Source organism: Chelonoidis abingdonii, chromosome 6 (genome assembly GCF_003597395.2).
Source record: "Chelonoidis abingdonii isolate Lonesome George chromosome 6, CheloAbing_2.0, whole genome shotgun sequence".
Taxonomy (NCBI): Eukaryota; Metazoa; Chordata; order Testudines; family Testudinidae; genus Chelonoidis; species Chelonoidis abingdonii.
Genome location: NC_133774.1, coordinates 35,279,269 through 35,295,982, shown reverse-complemented (window position 1 = coordinate 35,295,982; position 16,714 = coordinate 35,279,269). Strand labels below are relative to the sequence as shown.

General features: G+C 43.5%; 1 protein-coding gene across 7 annotated transcripts in view; it reads left to right on the top strand.

Moving 5' to 3' along the window:
• Positions 1 to 16,714, top strand: part of ARL15 (ARF like GTPase 15) — a 357,433-nt gene that overhangs the window by 166,110 nt on the left and 174,609 nt on the right. For all 7 annotated transcript variants that reach the window (XM_075066944.1, XM_075066943.1, XM_075066946.1 and 4 more), the window contains one exon: positions 7,656 to 7,864. In XM_075066944.1, the coding sequence (XP_074923045.1) occupies positions 7,656 to 7,864 (209 nt within the window). The remainder of the gene's footprint in view (positions 1 to 7,655; positions 7,865 to 16,714) is intronic.

The window sequence follows — 16,714 nt, the reverse complement described above, 5'->3', positions numbered from 1 at the left end:
AATTAGTTTGCACAGGCAACCATAAATCTGACTTTTCCTAAGTTTCAAGTGCTTAAATATGCAACCTAAATAATATTATTCTAACAGTTTTTAAAATGTAATTAATAAGATGGAGACCAAGCTGGAGGCAGCAGTTAGCAATAGGAAAAATATTGAAGCTATGAATCTCAAGTTAACCTCACTACAGAAACATGGAAGGAAGACAAAAGCTGGCGGAGATGATTTTCACAAACTGCGGCTTGTTTAGTAACAAAAATATAAATCTTCATACAACTATATGTATATGCTGATTGCAGTGTTGCTGTAACTGCATTGGTCTCATGATATTAGACAAGGTGGGTGAGGTAACATCTCTTATTGGTAAGACCTGAGGAGGAGCTCTGTATAGCTCGAAAGCTTGTCTCTTCCACCAACAGAAGTTGGTCCAATAAAAGGTATTACTTCACCAACTGTGTCTAATATGTGCATGTGTATTTCTGGTTTTGTATATATTGAGTACACAGGCAGCACACCCCAAAAATTATCATCCCACAAGATTCTAGTTCGCCTCTTGTGCTGTTTGTTCATGAACTCCTGGATTGCTGGAAGCCCTGGCCTACACTGCACAGTTAAATTGATGTAAGTTATCTTATGTCAACCTAATAATGAATGTGTCTACACTACCAGATCCTTTCTGCTGACATAACTTGCCTGCTGTGTTGACATAATTACTCCACCTTTGTGAGAGGCATAGTGCTTATTTAAATGTTGTTAGATTGACTTAGAGGCAGTGTAGATGCTGTGTTGCTTACATCAATGTAACTGGCCTCCAGGAGGTGTCTTTATAATGCTCTGCTGTGACTGCTCTGGTAAAAGTTTTCAACTCTGCTGCACAGCAGCTAGGTACACAGGAAACAGCTCCTCCCCTGTTAAAGGACTGGGAAGTTTTGAATTTTCATTTCCTGTTTTATGGCACTGAGAGCTCGTCTGCACAGCTAATCGTGGCAGCTCCATGCTCCAAATGTACTCCAGTCTGGAATACACAGGAGGTAGTGGTGGATCTTCTTGGTCTGTGAGGAGAAGAAGCTGTGCAGGCACAGCTCTGATTCAGTTGCAGAGACAGACTCCCATGAGCAAATCATGCTGCGCATGGGGGAGAAGGGCTACACCAAGGGCATGCAGCAGTACCAGGTGAAAATCGAGGAACTGAGGCAGGTGTACCAGAAGCAAGGGAGGTGAACAGTCGCTCTGGTGGTAGATGTGCCACTGCTACAAGGAGTTGCATGTGATTCTCAGTGGCGACCCCACCACGACCCCCAAGATACCTCTGAGGAGTTGGAGTCCCAGGCCAGCGTGGACAATGCTGAGGAGAAGGTCTTGGATGAGGAAGAGGAGGAGGAGAATGGGAGACAGGCGAGTGGGGGATGCATGCTCCTGTTGAGTCAGGAGCTGTTTGTAACCCCGGAGCAGTCCAGCCAATTGCAGAACAGCATCGTGGCAGAGCGTGGTGTCAGGGAAGGAACCTCTGGTGAGTATGAAATTCAAAGTAATATTTTGGGCTCTCATGTTCTTATATTCTTTATTTAAATAAAATTAAGAAGGTGAGGTAGAGTGGCTGTCTGCTTCTCAGTGGCAGCTAAGCAGAGGGTGCCCCATGAAAGACTGTTCATGTACACAGGGTTGGCCTGGGAATCCTCCATAGAGATTTCTAGGAAACTTTTGTGGAGGTACTCTACAATCTGTTGCAGAAGCTTTCTGGGGAAGGCTGCCTTATTTCTTCCACTGCCATAGACCTCTTTCTCATGCCACTACAGTGTTAATTCAGCTGGCATCATTGCAGGACACAACATAGCAGCATAAGGACCTGGTCTAAGCGCGGATGCTTGCAGCATCTGTTCTCTTGCTGCCTTTGTTACCCTCAGAAGAGTGATATCAAATAGGGTCACGTAGGAGAGACTATGGGAGTTTCATTGCAACTACTTGAACTACAAACAGTGCCTGTGCTCCCCTCTCCCATTGTGATTTTTCTGCCCCGTCAGCCAAAATATGGCTGTAGTTTGGGTAGCAGGGGTTGGTGTTGAGCTTAGTAATTGCACCATGGCTGGGGCAGCAAACCAGTTCAATGAATATCTTGTGTAAATGAAAATGTTCTGCCTTAAACTTCTGTGAAATAAGGAGAGGGTTTTTTTTTTTTTTAATATAACAACTGTGCACTAGACAGTGATTCTGCATTGATAATGGTTACTTTGTGCTTTCCATGGCTTAGAGCTGAAAGTGAGGGCTTCGGCTCTTCCTCCACACTGGTGGAGAGGCTCTCCCAGATAAGATGAAGGTGAAAGAGGACACATGATGACATGTTTAATGAGGTTATGAATGCCTCTGGGATAGTGGACACTGAGCAAAAAACTGGAGGATTTCTCTCTCTTTGAAAAACTGGACATGGAGCTGGTGAGCAGAAGATCAGCCGAGGAGAGTGATCATGGCACACAGCAGGAGGTGCTGGGGATTCTGGAAGAACAGATAGACATGTTGAGGCATTTGGTTCACCTTCAGGAGAAACACCTTGAGGCTAGATTCCCTCTATAGCCCCTGCAGAACGGCATTCCAACATCTCCGTATTCCCCCTGCCTCTCTCCCAAATGTTCCAGGAGGGGTTGGTGGGAGATTGTAATATCTCTTCCACTCAACCCCAGGGGAGGATCCTAAGAATAAAGCTGCACATATGATGTGTGACAGGCAAGGCCATTGCCCTTTTAAAGACAAGCTGAATGCGTTTTTCCCTTTCCAATTTTATTCCACACTGTGTCCGAGGTTAAGAACATAAGAATGGCCATACTGGGTCAGACCAAAGGTCCATTCAGTCCAGTATCCTGTCTGCCGACAATGGCCAATGCCAGGTGCCCCAGAGGTAATGATCAAGTGATCACTCTCCTGCCATCCATCTCCACCCTCTGACAAAAAGAGGCTAGGGACACCATTCCTTACCCATCCTGGTCAATAGCCATTAATGGACTTAAGCTCCATGAATTTATCTAGTTCTCTTTTAAATCCTGTTATAGTCCTAGCCTTCTCAACCTCCTCAGGCAAGGAGTTCCACAGGTTTACTGTGCACTGTGTGAATTACTTCCTTTTATTTGTGTTAAACCTGCTGCCCATTAATTTCATTTGGTGGCCCCTAGTTCTTATATTATGGGAACAAGCAAATAACTTTTCCTTATTCACCTTCTCCACACCACTCATGATTTTATATACCTCTATCATATCCTTTCTTAGTCTCCTCTTTTCCAAGCTGAAAAGTCCTAGTCTCTTTAATCTCTCCTCATATGGGACCCGTTCCAAACCCCTAATCATTTCAGTTGCCCTTCTCTGAACTTTTTCTAATGCCAGTCTATCTTTTTTGAGATGAGACGACCACATCTGTAAGTAATATTCAGGTTAAACTCTATTCGGTATTCAGGTTAAACTCTATTTGTGATTTGTTACAGTATGTTTGTTCAATAGAAGTCCATGTTTTGAGAATGAAAGTCTTGATTAGTTTAAAATTGGAGAGGCGGTCGAAAAGGAAGGACAGAGAAACTGAAGCAATGGAGTGGATGTGTTGGATTCCCCTCCTACCAGTAGCAGTCTGACGTTGTAACTTCCGCACAGTGATGAACCACTCGCTTCTCGACTGTTGGAGCAGGTCTCGTTTTAGTGTCTCTGCACTGCAGGGCTGGAGAGAGCCCCATACACAGTTCCTGGAAAGTGGCCTTGTGTATACGAAAGTTTGGCAGACACTGATCATAATCCTCTAACAGTGCAATCCCACCAGTCAGTGTTTGTTTCGCAGGACCTGAAAGTGTGCTGCCCCATGTTCAGCTGCTGTGTGACTGCCAGCAGAAACTGGGAATTGTTTCGTTCTGACTTACAGCAGGGCTGCTGGAAGGACATTGCCATGTTCCATGCAGCAGCTTCTCTCGTGGCTCTGGAAATACTGCAGGATAAGGCATGTGGTGTTTGTAATGCTCACATTAACAGTGCACAGCAAAGTGAGGTCCATGCTTCTTGGGATTTGGCATACGCACGGCTATACCAATCTTTTGAAAAAAGACAGGAAATATCATGGGTTCCAGTTGAAATCAGGAGAGGGAGAGAGAAAATGGCATCATGGGATGTTGAAGCCATGTTCCCAGTCCCCTCTGCAAGAATGTTTTGGCTCCATGAGGATTGCAAGTCCTTCCCAAAACCCCTATGGCGAGTTGCATTGTGGAGTAGCTATGTACAGTACACTATTCTGCATTGATGCAAGCGCTGCTAGTGAGGATGCACTGACACAAGGAGTGTGGTGTGGATACACAGTACCGGCTTATTGCAGCAACTGGATGTTGACTTAACTGAAGTTGACTTAAGTTTGTAGTGTAGATGTGTCCTTGGAGTGTTCCCTTCTGGGGAAAAGTCTGCTGATTCATCCCTATGACACCTAGTGGACAGCTGCAGTAGTACCACCTAAACTGCAATGGTAGGAGAAACAAACATCAATCTGTTAGTATGGAGAAGCCAGGAAGTAGAAGTCTTTGGAATCTTTCTCCAGAAATAAATTCAAGAAAGGAAAGGGTGAAGAAGGGTGGTGATGGGGAAGGGCGTAGTGTAGGCCAGCATGTAATGTAAAACCCATGTTGATATACTGTACAGTCTCAGATTCCTATTGTTCTATATCGTTTCTGCTCTCTGGCTTGCTGAAAGATTGCATTGATTCCTGTGGCCACTCACTGTACCTGGAAATAATACTGAGGGACATATGGAAGAGCTGTTGAGTCTAAGCAACACTGAAACCCTTTGCAAGCAGAGCAAAGAAGAAGATATTTATGGGATGTTGGTGTGGAAGAGTAATAGTGTTTCAATATAATCACACTTTCCGTCAGTTTGCTGTACAATCTAAGTTGTTCCTAAAATACAGAAAATCATACTGTATTTGAACTGTTGGTGTATAAGTGAGGCTGAATTAATAGTGAATTTAAGCAAGATTTTTTATAATAGTAAAAGCCTGTTTTATCCATATTTAAATAAGCATTTCTTAAGGGTCAGGTCTAATTTGATTCAGCAGTTACATAGTTGCACCTTTTTTGTACCTAAAAACATAAGGTTTTCAGAGTTTTGAGACGGATCTGAGAAAAGTGTGAAGTAGTATTTGTCACTACTTTTATTACTGGAGTAACCAACAGGGAGGGACAAAGGAACAGAAGGCAGACTAGTGCTAGGAAGGGTTTATTTTTAATGGCTATGTGAAGAATGTATTGTAATTACACTTTGAAAAGTGCTGTGCTTACCTGGATCTGTGAACCTTTTTAGGGAAGGTGTGCTCTAAACGTTGACCTCTTCACCCTGACTTAATGTAGAACACCTATCTTGCTGAGCAGTGTACAACATAAGTACATATTTTAAGGTAGATGCTTTTGAAAACTATGTAACACTGTCCTAAAATATTTCATTGTACTTACATTACGTTGTCTTATTCAGTGCCTTGTACCTTGCTCAGAACATTGCCTGGGCATAATTAATTTAATGTTTGTTTCAGAAATACATTGAGATTTCCTTAAAATCAGTAGCCAGCACATGTGCACACAGTATGTAAATATAAATAGTTTCACTTCTCCCCTCTCAAAATATAGTTATCTTTATGTGAAGAGCAAGATTTCCCTCTTTCTCCCCGAACTACCTTTTCTTTTTTTTTTTTCCTGAGACTCATCAAACACCCTGTACTATTGTTATTATTCCCTTTTAATGATAGTCACAGACGGATGAGAAGGAACAGTCCCTGTCCCAAAGAACTCATACTCAGATGGTATCAGGATTGATGTTTTGTTGCTGAAGGCCAAATCATGTAGTGCTCTGCGGGAGGGGGCAGAGCGCTTGGGAGGTCTTACAGGTTGACCCAGCAAATTGAGTCAGACATTTTTGTGAATTGTTTTCATGTCACCATTCCACTAACTAAATATATAATTATAAAATAAATGGTAGGCTTTGTTTATATTTTTGAATCAAATATTTTTGCACAATAACACCGTAGGGTTGTATGGCACTTCAGACATATGAGAAAATCTGATTTTTCCTACAGAAAGTCTGCAAATGAATGAGAGAGAACACACAAGTACAATAGAACCCCTGTTTAAGAACTAATTGGGACTGAAAAATTCATACAATTGAACATCTCAAAATTACAGTACGTATGGTGCTTAAGTTACAGTATGGTGCACTGCATCACTTTTTTCTCTTCCTTTAAACTACCCACTGCAAAGTGACTTCAAATGCATTGAAGGCATTGGAATGTGAAGGGACATTGATTTATTCTTCATCAACATCACTTTTGTGTGTATTTTTTTACTTTGGGAAAAATTGTTCATATAGCTGGTAATTTGTAGATTGGTGTTCATAAAATCAAAGTTCTACCGTTAGCTGGGTGCAAACCTGCACAAACACATACTCTGCTCATGGTGCCCCTTGTTGGCTGTTGCCCTCGTCAGGCAGATCTTCAGTGGCTCAGCCCTCTGGCTAAGTTACTCAGTTAATAGGTGAATGGATGGATGAACCCCTTTTGAAGTAAAAGGTCCAACAGGGCCTGTCTGTTACCTTGTTAATGTCTGTAGCCTTATCTCAGTTCTCAGCCCCTTCTCGGCTAGCTCTAAGTCCATGCCTGCCCTGGTATAGAGCAGTGCCCTCAAGACGCTTTGCCTTCACCAGTTCTTATTGTCCCAGATCTCCAGCCAGGTCACGCCTTCAAGTAAAAACCCCCTTCTGGGTTAACAAAGTTCAGCGCGTGGTTGGCCCTCTGCAGGGTCTTCAGCCCCAGACCTGGGCCTGTTTAAATTCCCAGACCCTTTCTTGGGCTTTTAGTGAAGTGTCTTATCCCTTCCTCGTGGCTTAGGCCACTTCTCCAGTGGCCAGGGGGATCCTGGATCCCAACCCTGAGACCCTGTAGACAGCAGCCATGTACTGCCTGCTTTACTTGATCACTGCAGCTATTCCCCAGGCAGCTTTCCACTTGGTCCCATCACCTTCTTGCGTTCTCTGTCTGTTCCCTGCTTGAGCAGGGCCTCCCCCAAGTCTCCTTGCCTGAAGAGTTTCTCCGTCTTCCAAGACTTCCTCAGTCTTTGGTCCCAGCCAGGATCTGACCTACTCAGGCCCTACAGCTCCTTTTAACTGAATCTGCTGCACTCTGGCTGCTTTCCTGTAGCCCTTCTAGGCAGTCCTGGAGGACCCACCCTTCACTGCTCCATTTCTGGGGTGGGGTGTGATAGGACCACAAGACCTCCAGCAGGGGGCCTCAAAGGCCCCACCACACACCATCACATGATGAAACTGTGGAGCTGTGGTAAGAGGAACAAGTGGGACAACAGTAAAAATGGGAAGAAAGACCATTATTTATAAGTGGAAAGGTGCGGGATTAGGTGGCACTGAAGCTGAATTAGAGATTGATGGCTAGTTTATTAAGTGGAAAATTTTAGAGAAAGGACAACCAAATTCTGCCCTTACTGACAAATAATGTTCTTGATTTCAGTGGTTTGCACAGAATGTATAGTAAAACAAAATTTGTCCCATTGCTTTAATCCATTCTAAGTGGTAGGGTTGTTATCTGGCAGGAAATTTTGATCTATTTAACTTTCCGTGTTTTTAATTAGTTTTCATTATTGTTTTGAAAGGGGCTGACACTATTAGGAAGTACTGGAGTCGTTACTACCAAGGATCCCAAGGGGTAATATTTGTATTAGACAGTGCCTCCTCGGAAGATGATCTAGAAACGGCGAGGAATGAACTACATTCTGCTCTTCAGCACCCACAGTTATGTACTCTACCATTTTTAATATTGGCCAATCATCAAGACAAGCCAGCAGCTCGCTCAGTGCAAGAGGTATGTTAACATGGCAGCATCTTGTCTGTCTGCACCCCACGATAGAAAGCACATCATTATTCAAGTGCATTTTGTGCTGATCACACTATATGTTCTTAATCTTCTTGGAGAGCAGAACCTGTAAAAGAACTGGATATGAATATAATCCTCCTGCTTTCACCTTCTTTTGCTTAAGGGAGAAAAGACATTTCTAACTGCTTTTACGAAAAGCTACTGGGAATGTGTTTTTATTTTTTGTTTGTTGTTTGTTTGCTATTAGTTTAATGTTGATTTTTGTTTTTGTTCTTCTTGGCACTATCCCTATTATCTTAGTCTTCACCATTGCTTAAAGCAATATATTATGCTTGCAACCATGTGTAGTTTTTATGTAAAAGCTTTTTTCCTTTCTACTACCCACTGACATGGGAGTCAAGTTGTAATTTCTTATTCAGAAGTCCTATTTTGAATTTCCTAATCTAAGATATGATATCCTTGCCTAACTTGCAGTGATCATACAGAGAATACTTCAATTGTTCCATTCAGTGAATTCAGCACTCAATACTATTAGCAGTTGCTGAAAAATGTTTATATTTTAGTTGTCTTGTGTGCTGTTTTACAGCAGTAGTGTTGAGAGTAGTGTGTTTTTCCACAAGAAGCTCTGTTTTTTGAAAAACATTGTAGGAAGTAGTGTATTTTGAACAAAATTTCAGCCAAGCTTATAGTTATGCTGAAATGCAACCAACTGTGCAATCTTTTTCTTTGTGTAAGAGGGTTAAGGCGCTCTGCACGATAAAAGGTTTATGTGAAATGAAGGTTTGTCCTGTGAGTATTTGTCCTGTGAATGAAGGTTTTCGTTACAGTAAAGTCAAAACTGCTTTAGTATCATCATTGGGGTATTTTGCTGTCATATTGAAAATCTTACTTTTTTATGCATTGTTTTTTTTTTTTTCAAAAATAATATGAACTTGCAACAAATACTAGTGAAGCAGGATGCAAAAGCCCTTTATCCGCACTACACCAGCTACTATTTGTGCAGCATAGTACCTACATTCATCCTGTAGGTCCAACATTATCTCATGGCACACATCTCCTCAGCCAAACGGAATGGAGAATATGAATGCTATTCAGGTTAGAGTCAAACAAGCAGTATAGTTTTTAATGTAAACAATATCTGGGGGTGTAATGCCACTTTTATTATGAGATGCTAAGAATAAATCAGGCTTAGGTAATTGAGGTTGCAATGTAAAAATACTTGAAATTTATACAAAAATCAAGCTTTACTCTACTCTGAAATTGTAATTAGTGTATATCCATGTTACATAAAGGTAAACTGAGCTACACAATCTTACAAACCCCAGAAGATGTAGCAAGATAATGGCTGATCCAGGAATAGGATTGAGGAGACAAATGAATCAGATTATATATGATTCAGGGTAGGGATGTCCACCCTTCAGGATTGTTCTGGAGTCTCCAGGAATTAAAGATTATGTTATATGATGAAACCTCCAGAAATACATCCAACCAAAATTGGCAACCCTATTTCAGACGCAAAATTTTTAATAATGACTGTCTAATGTTAAGTGCAGCTAAATAAGTTGCATGATTATTCAAAAGTGCTGAGCACCTTGGGTTCAGCTGTGCAATATTTATTTCTAAAACCTTGTTATCTTTAAAATGGCAGTATGTCCCCTGGTACAGCTGGGTGGTCAGCACTGTTCTAAAACAGACATGCATGTTTATTTAGAAACCAAACCTTGAGGCACTTGCTTTTGAAATTCTTGTCCCTGGTTTTTAATGTGGCACAAACATGCCGTCAGCAGAATGTGGTCTATTAAAGATAAGAAGTGAGAAAGAAAAACTACCTTTTCCTCCCCCTCAAATTTGGGTTAGAGGATTTTCAGGGTTACAAGAAGAATGAGAAACAAGGAACAACTATTGATCTCTAACAACTGTTCATTATAAAATAGATTTGTGTGTGTAGGATTTTTTTTAACATTGTTTCAGTTGTGTAGTAAATTATGCTCTCAGTCATTACAACATGATGTTAAGATACTGTACTTTACCTTTCACATAAAGGAAGTTGATTCTACTTTGTGTTTAGAAGAAGGTTTTTTTCCCCACTTTTTTCCCCTATAATCACTCTAATGCATTAAATATCTCTCTTTAAAACAGTGTGGAGTATAGCTTTCTCTTAAAGGTGTGGTATAGATGTGTACTGACAGAAGCTTTTGATTATAAATTCTGCTACTTGAATATTCAGCCTTCAGTGCTTATACGTATGACATGTTTGTAGAAAATGAACAATCTCTTCATGCTGTGTCTGTACTCTGTGAGTTAGAGAAGTGGATCCCATCCTACAGTTGGATATTTGTGGGCGTGCCTTTGGGCCTGCACAGATCCAGTTGTGGGATTAGGGTCAAGATTTATCTTCCTCCATCCTTTTTTTTTTTTTCAAGACCTTCTCCTCCCACTCCTCTTCCCCCACTTTCTGTTCTTCTCTCCATAATTATATATGTGGTGTCAATAGCAGTTGTTCTTCGAGTGATTGCTCATAACCATTCCAATTAAGTGTGCACGCGCTGCATGCACAGTCATCGGAAAGTTTTTCCCCTAGCAGCACCCGTTCGGTCGGCTGTGGAGCCCCCTGGAGTGGTGCTTTCATGGTGTTCAATATATAACTCTGCCAATCCAGTGTCTCCTCAGTTCCTTTTTACCTCCAGTGACGGTCGTTGGAACTGTGACATCTTGCTTAGCAAGTTCTACCCTGTTTCCCTAGCCTCATTTGTTTTCTGTTCTTTATACATATTAGTTTAATTTTTAGTTCATATTAGTACTTAGCTGTTGGGCTAAACTTGGCACCACCCTGGCCGTCACGGTCCCAATCCCGGTCTTCGGACTTGGATGCAGGATCTAGATACTCAGAGGGTTCTTCAACGGTGGGTCTGTCCCTCATAAAAACTGTACTGGCCAATCATCTGGCAGACCCCGGCCTCCATCCGTCCCACTGCCAAGGGTGTTGAGAGGAAATACTTTGTGCCATTGAAGGGGTATGAATATCTCTTTATGCACCCACAGCCTTGTTCCTTGGTGGTTGTGGCAGTAAATGAGAGAGAGAAAGGCAGAGGCAACAAGCTCCAACACCTAAGTCCAAGGAGGCCAAATGCCTGGACCTGTTCAGACATAAGGTGTACTCCATAGGGGGCCTTCAGCTCAGGATTGCCGCTCAGCAGGGAATTCTGAGCTGGTATAACATCAGCTCCTGGAACTCGATGCTCAGTTTCAAGGAGCTGGTGCCAACTGAGTCCAGGCAGGCGTTTGGAGTGATAGAGGAGAAGTGCAAAGCGGTGGCATGCACCTCTTTACAGGCCTTACAGGACGCTGCGGACTTGGCGGCATGCACCTTGTCCTCTGGTATCACCATAAGGCACACCTCATAGTTGCAGGCCTTGGGCCTACCTTCCGAGGTTCAACAGACAATGCAGAACCTGCCTTTTGGTGGGGCAGGCCTGTTTGTGGAGCAGACTGACTCTTGGCTGCATAGCCTAAAAGACTCAAGGGCTACTATGAAGTGTTTGGGTATGCACACCCCAGCAACCCAATGGAAGCATTTCAAGCCCCAACAGCCACAGCAGCGCTCCTACCCTCCTTAGCCAAGGCAGAAATTTTACAGGAGGAGCAGCAGGAATGGCAGAAGGAAGCCTTCCAACCCCCCTTCTGGCCGGGGCCCAACCAAACCATCATCCGGTTCCAAGCAGAGCTTTTGAAGGTTTGCCCAAAGACGGTGTACCAGCCTCTTTCCTGGACTCTTCCTCATTCTTTTCCATCTGTCCTGCTTCTACCATGATGGGTCCCAAATAATGTCAGACTGCTGGGTCCTCCACATGGTGGAAGTAGGATACTCCCCCCAGTTCTGCTCCTACCTTCCTTCCCACTCCCCTTCCCCATCCTTCTGCAGGGATCCCTCTCATGAGCAAGTCCTTATCCAGGAGGTGCAGGCACTCCTCACTCTGGGAGCAGTGGAGGAGGATCCTCAGGAGCTAGGGGGCAAGGGATTCTACTCTCGATAATTCCTAATCCCCAAGGACAAAGGGCGGGGGCGTCTCAGACCCATTCTAGATCTGTGCGGGCTCAACAAATTCATGGTAAAGTTGAAGTTCCACAGGGTCTCCTTGGGCACTATTATCCTCTCCCTGGATCTGGGAGACTGGTATGCTGCCTTCGAGATGAAGGATGCGTACGTCTACATAGTGATTTGTCCAGTGCACGAGGCACTTCCTATGCTTCATGGTCAACCACAAGCATTACCAATTCACTGTCCTACCATTCAGCCTCTCAACAGCCCCCTGAGTGTTCATCAAGCGCATGTCGGTCATGGCTGCTTTCCTCTGTCAACAACAGGTGCAAGTATGTCCCTACCTCGATGACTGGCTGCTCAGGGGCCACATCAGGGTACAGGTGCAGTCCCAAATCTGTTGGGTCAGGTAGATTTTCAAACGACTGGATCTTCTTCTCCACTTGGGGAGGTCAACCTTGGAATCAACCTAAAGAATAGAATTCACTGGGGCAGTGTTAGATTCTGTTCAGGTGCAAGCCCTTCTGCCGGGGACCCGATTCCGAGCCATCACAGACATAATTCAAAGCCTCCAGCAATTCCCAACCACAACAGCAAGAGGGTGCCTGAGTCTCCTTGGCCACATAACTGCTTGCACTAACGTGACCTGGCACACTGCGGCTCAGATCTTTGTAGGCACGACTCGCCTTGGCCTACTGCTCGGGGAACGAGAGCTTGATTTCAGTGGTCATGCAGGTCCTCATGTCCCTCCACTGGTGGCTCAAGTGGTATGTGAAGGAATCCCCTTCCACAAGCTTCAACCTTCCTTGTCCCTGGTAACGGACGCGTCAGCTCCAGGATAGGGTGCGCATCTGGGGGACCTCCAGACACAGAGCTGGTGGTCGCAGGACAAGCTCTCCCTACATATCAACATCAAGGAGCTGAGGGAGGTGTACCTAGCTTGCCAGGCCTTCCAGGCTTGAATACAAGGCCAGTGCGTAGTAGTGCTAATGGACAACAGCACCATGTTTTACATCAACAAGCAGGATGGAGCCAATTCCTCTCCCCTATGCCAGGAGGCTGGATGTCATACACTTCATTTTCCAAAGGTGTGGATTTCCCCAGGTTGACCTGTTTGCCACACGATGCAACAAGAAGTGCTTATTGTTCTTCTTCTTCCAGGGTCACAGTCCAGGCTCACTCACGGATGCATTCCTGCTACCCTGGAGAGGTTTCCTGCTCTGTCTTTCCCCTGTTCCCACTCATGGTCTGGAGAGAAGGGGCAAAGGTAATTCTGATAGCTCCAGCATGGCCTCGATAACAGTGGTACATGACGCTACAGGAGCTGTGGGTGGATGCACCAACAACGTTACCTCTCCTCCCCGACTTACTCACTGAGGACCTGTACCTCTCATCTTGGAGTACCTCCTACACCTGAAACAGCAAGGCCTACTGGCATCCTCCATGAAGGTAGACCTTGCTGCTATCTCAGCTTTCCACCCAGGAGGGTCTTGTCAATGCACCTTCACTAACCATGTGGCTGGTCACTTCCTCAAAGGTTTGGACCGCCTACATCTCCAGATCGAGCAGCCTGTCCCTGTGTGGGATCTTAACCTGATCCTCTCCAGGCTCATGTGGCCCCCGTTTGAACCACTGGCAACTTGCTCTTTCCTGTATCTGTCTTGGAAGGTAGCTTTCCTGGTCACCATTATGTCTGCGAGGAGGGTGTCTGAGCTAAAGGCCCTCACCTCTGACCCACCTTACACAGTGTTCCACAATGATAAGGTGCAACTCAGGCTGCACCTGGCTTTTTTCCCCAAGGAGGTGTCACACTTCCACACCAGTCAAGACATTTTCCTACCCATCTTTTACCCTAAGCCTCATGCCAGTAACTGGGAGCAGAGGCTACGCTCCCTTGATGTTCAATGAGCACTAGTTTTCTACACTGAACTACACTAGTTTTCTACACTAAGCCATTCAGAAAGTTGAACCAGCGGTCCTTAACGGTGGCAGACCAGATGAAAGGGCTCCCAGTCTCATCCCAAAGAATATCTTCCTGGATTACATCATGCGTCCTCATGTGCTACGAGCTGGCCAAAATACTGCCCCCAACTCTTATGGCACACTCCACAAGGGCCAGGCCTCCTCATCAGCGTTCTTGGCCCAGGTCCCAATCCAAGAAATCTGCAGGGCAGCAACTTAGTCCTTGGTGCATACCTTCACCTCTCACTACACCATCGTCCTGCATACCCGAGATGACACGGCTTTCAGCAGAGCAGTTCTACAATCATCATTTCCTTAACTCTAACCCCACCACCTAGGTAAGGCTTGGGAGTCACCTAATTGGAATCTATATGAGTAAACACTCGAAGAAGAAAAATGGTTACTCACCTTTTGTAACTGTTGTTCTTCCAGAGGTGTTGCTCATATCCATTCCAAACCCGCCTACCTTCCCTTCTATCAGAGTAACCGAAAAGAAGGAACTGAGGCGGCACTGGGTCAGCAGGATCATATATTGAGCGCCATGAAGGCGCCACTCCAGCAGGCTCCACAGCTGACTTTATGGGTGCTGCTAGAGGAAGAACTTTCTGACGACTATGCAAGCAGTGCGTGCACCTAATTGGAATGGACATGAGCAACACATCTCGAACAACAGTTATGAAAGGTGAGTAACCATTTTATCCTTATGTGCTTCCAGTAGAACTGTAACATGACACATTTGTACAGTATGTTTTAAACATAATTATTTGTATTTTTCTTTTAAATTAAGCCTTGACTACCTGTTAATTTTGAGTCTTGGGTGAAACTTATAAACATAAGAATTTTGTTTGAAATACACAACTAATACAAAATTTGCAGAATATCATATTGAGAATGGACTGTACGTTTCTGCTGAAATAGTTGACTTTATAGAAGAATAATAGAAAACTAATCGAATAAGGAGTATTATGGTTAATGTTAAGAGACAGTAAGGCATAAAAGCTTATCAGCTACTTGTTCCTGAGAACATTTATGTTCTGTGCTTACTGAATAAAAAATACAGACATTACACAATGAATTACGTAGTTATTGAAACAGAGGATTAAGTGCTTCCTTAAAGAATTCACTTTACTTTTATTACTGATTTTGGAAAAAGTAAAACAAAAGAAATGAGATGCTGAATTATCATTAGATCATTACTGATTTCAAAAGGATAATTTTAAAATATATTTTGAACTTATACATTTTTTAAAATAAAGGAAATGTAATTGTTCAATAATATGAATGTTTGTGCAAAACTCTTTGTCTTGCTCTTAAGACAAAGAAGACTGGAAAAGGGCAAATATAGTGCCCATCTATAAAAAGAGAAATAAAAACAACCCAGGAAACTACAGACCAGTTAGTTTAACTTCTGTGCTAGGGAAGATAATGGAACAAGTAATTAAAGAAATCATCTGCAAACACTTGGAAGGTGGTAAGGTGATAGGGAATAGCCAGCATGGATTTGTAAAGAACAAATCGTGTCAAACCAATCTGATAGCTTTCTTTGATAGGATAACGAGTCTTGTGGATAAGGGAGAAGCGGTGGATGTGGTATACCTAGACTTTAGTAAGGCATTTGATACGGTCTCGCATGATATCCTTATCGATAAACTAGGCAAATACAATTTAGATGGGGCTACTATAAGGTGGGTGCATAACTGGCTGGATAACCGTACTCAGAGAGTAGTTATTAATGGCTCCCAATCCTGCTGGAAAGGTATAACAAGTGGGGTTCTGCAGGGGTCTGTTTTGGGACCGGCTCTGTTCAATATCTTCATCAACGACTTAGATGTTGGCATAGAAAGTACGCTTATTAAGTTTGCGGACGATACCAAACTGGGAGGGATTGCAACTGCTTTGGAGGACAGGGTCAAAATTCAAAATGATCTGGACAAATTGGAGAAATGGTCTGAGGTAAACCGGATGAAGTTCAATAAAGACAAATGCAAAGTGCTCCACTTAGGAAGGAACAATCAGTTTCACACATACAGAATGGGAAGAGACTGTCTAGGAAGGAGTATGGCAGAAAGAGATCTAGGGGTCATAGTGGACCACAAGCTAAATATGAGTCAACAGTGTGATACTGTTGCAAAAAAAGCAAACGTGATTCTGGGATGCATTAACAGGTGTGTTGTAAACAAGACACGAGAAGTCATTCTTCCGCTCTACTCTGCGCTGGTCAGGCCTCAACTGGAGTATTGTGTCCAGTTCTGGGCACCACATTTCAAGAAAGATGTGGAGAAATTGGAGAGGGTCCAGAGAAGAGCAACAAGAATGATTAAAGGTCTTGAGAACATGACCTATGAAGGAAGGCTGAAAGAATTGGGTTTATTTAGTTTGGAAAAGAGGTATCTAAAAGGGTGTCATCAGGAGGAGGGAGAAAACTTGTTCACCTTAGCCTCTAATGATAGAAGAAGCAGCAATGGGCTTAAACTGCAGCAAGGGAGATTTAGGTTGGACATTAGGAAAAAGTTCCTAACTGTCAGGGTGGTTGGACACTGGAATAGATTGCCTAGGGAGGTTGTGGAATCTCCATCTCTGGAGATATTTAAGAATAGGTTAGATCTATGTCTTATCAGGGATGGTCTAGACAGTATTTGTCCTGCTATGAGGGCAGGGGACTGGACTTGATGACCTCTTGAGGTCCCTTCCAGTCCTAGAGTCCTTGAATCTATGAATCTATAATGCAGTTATGCACTAAATTTAAGTATAATTTACAGGGCAAAGGCAACATATTGAGGTTTCTAAGGACATGTGGAGTCTTGTAGACTGTGTAGTTTCCCTTTCTGTAATATACC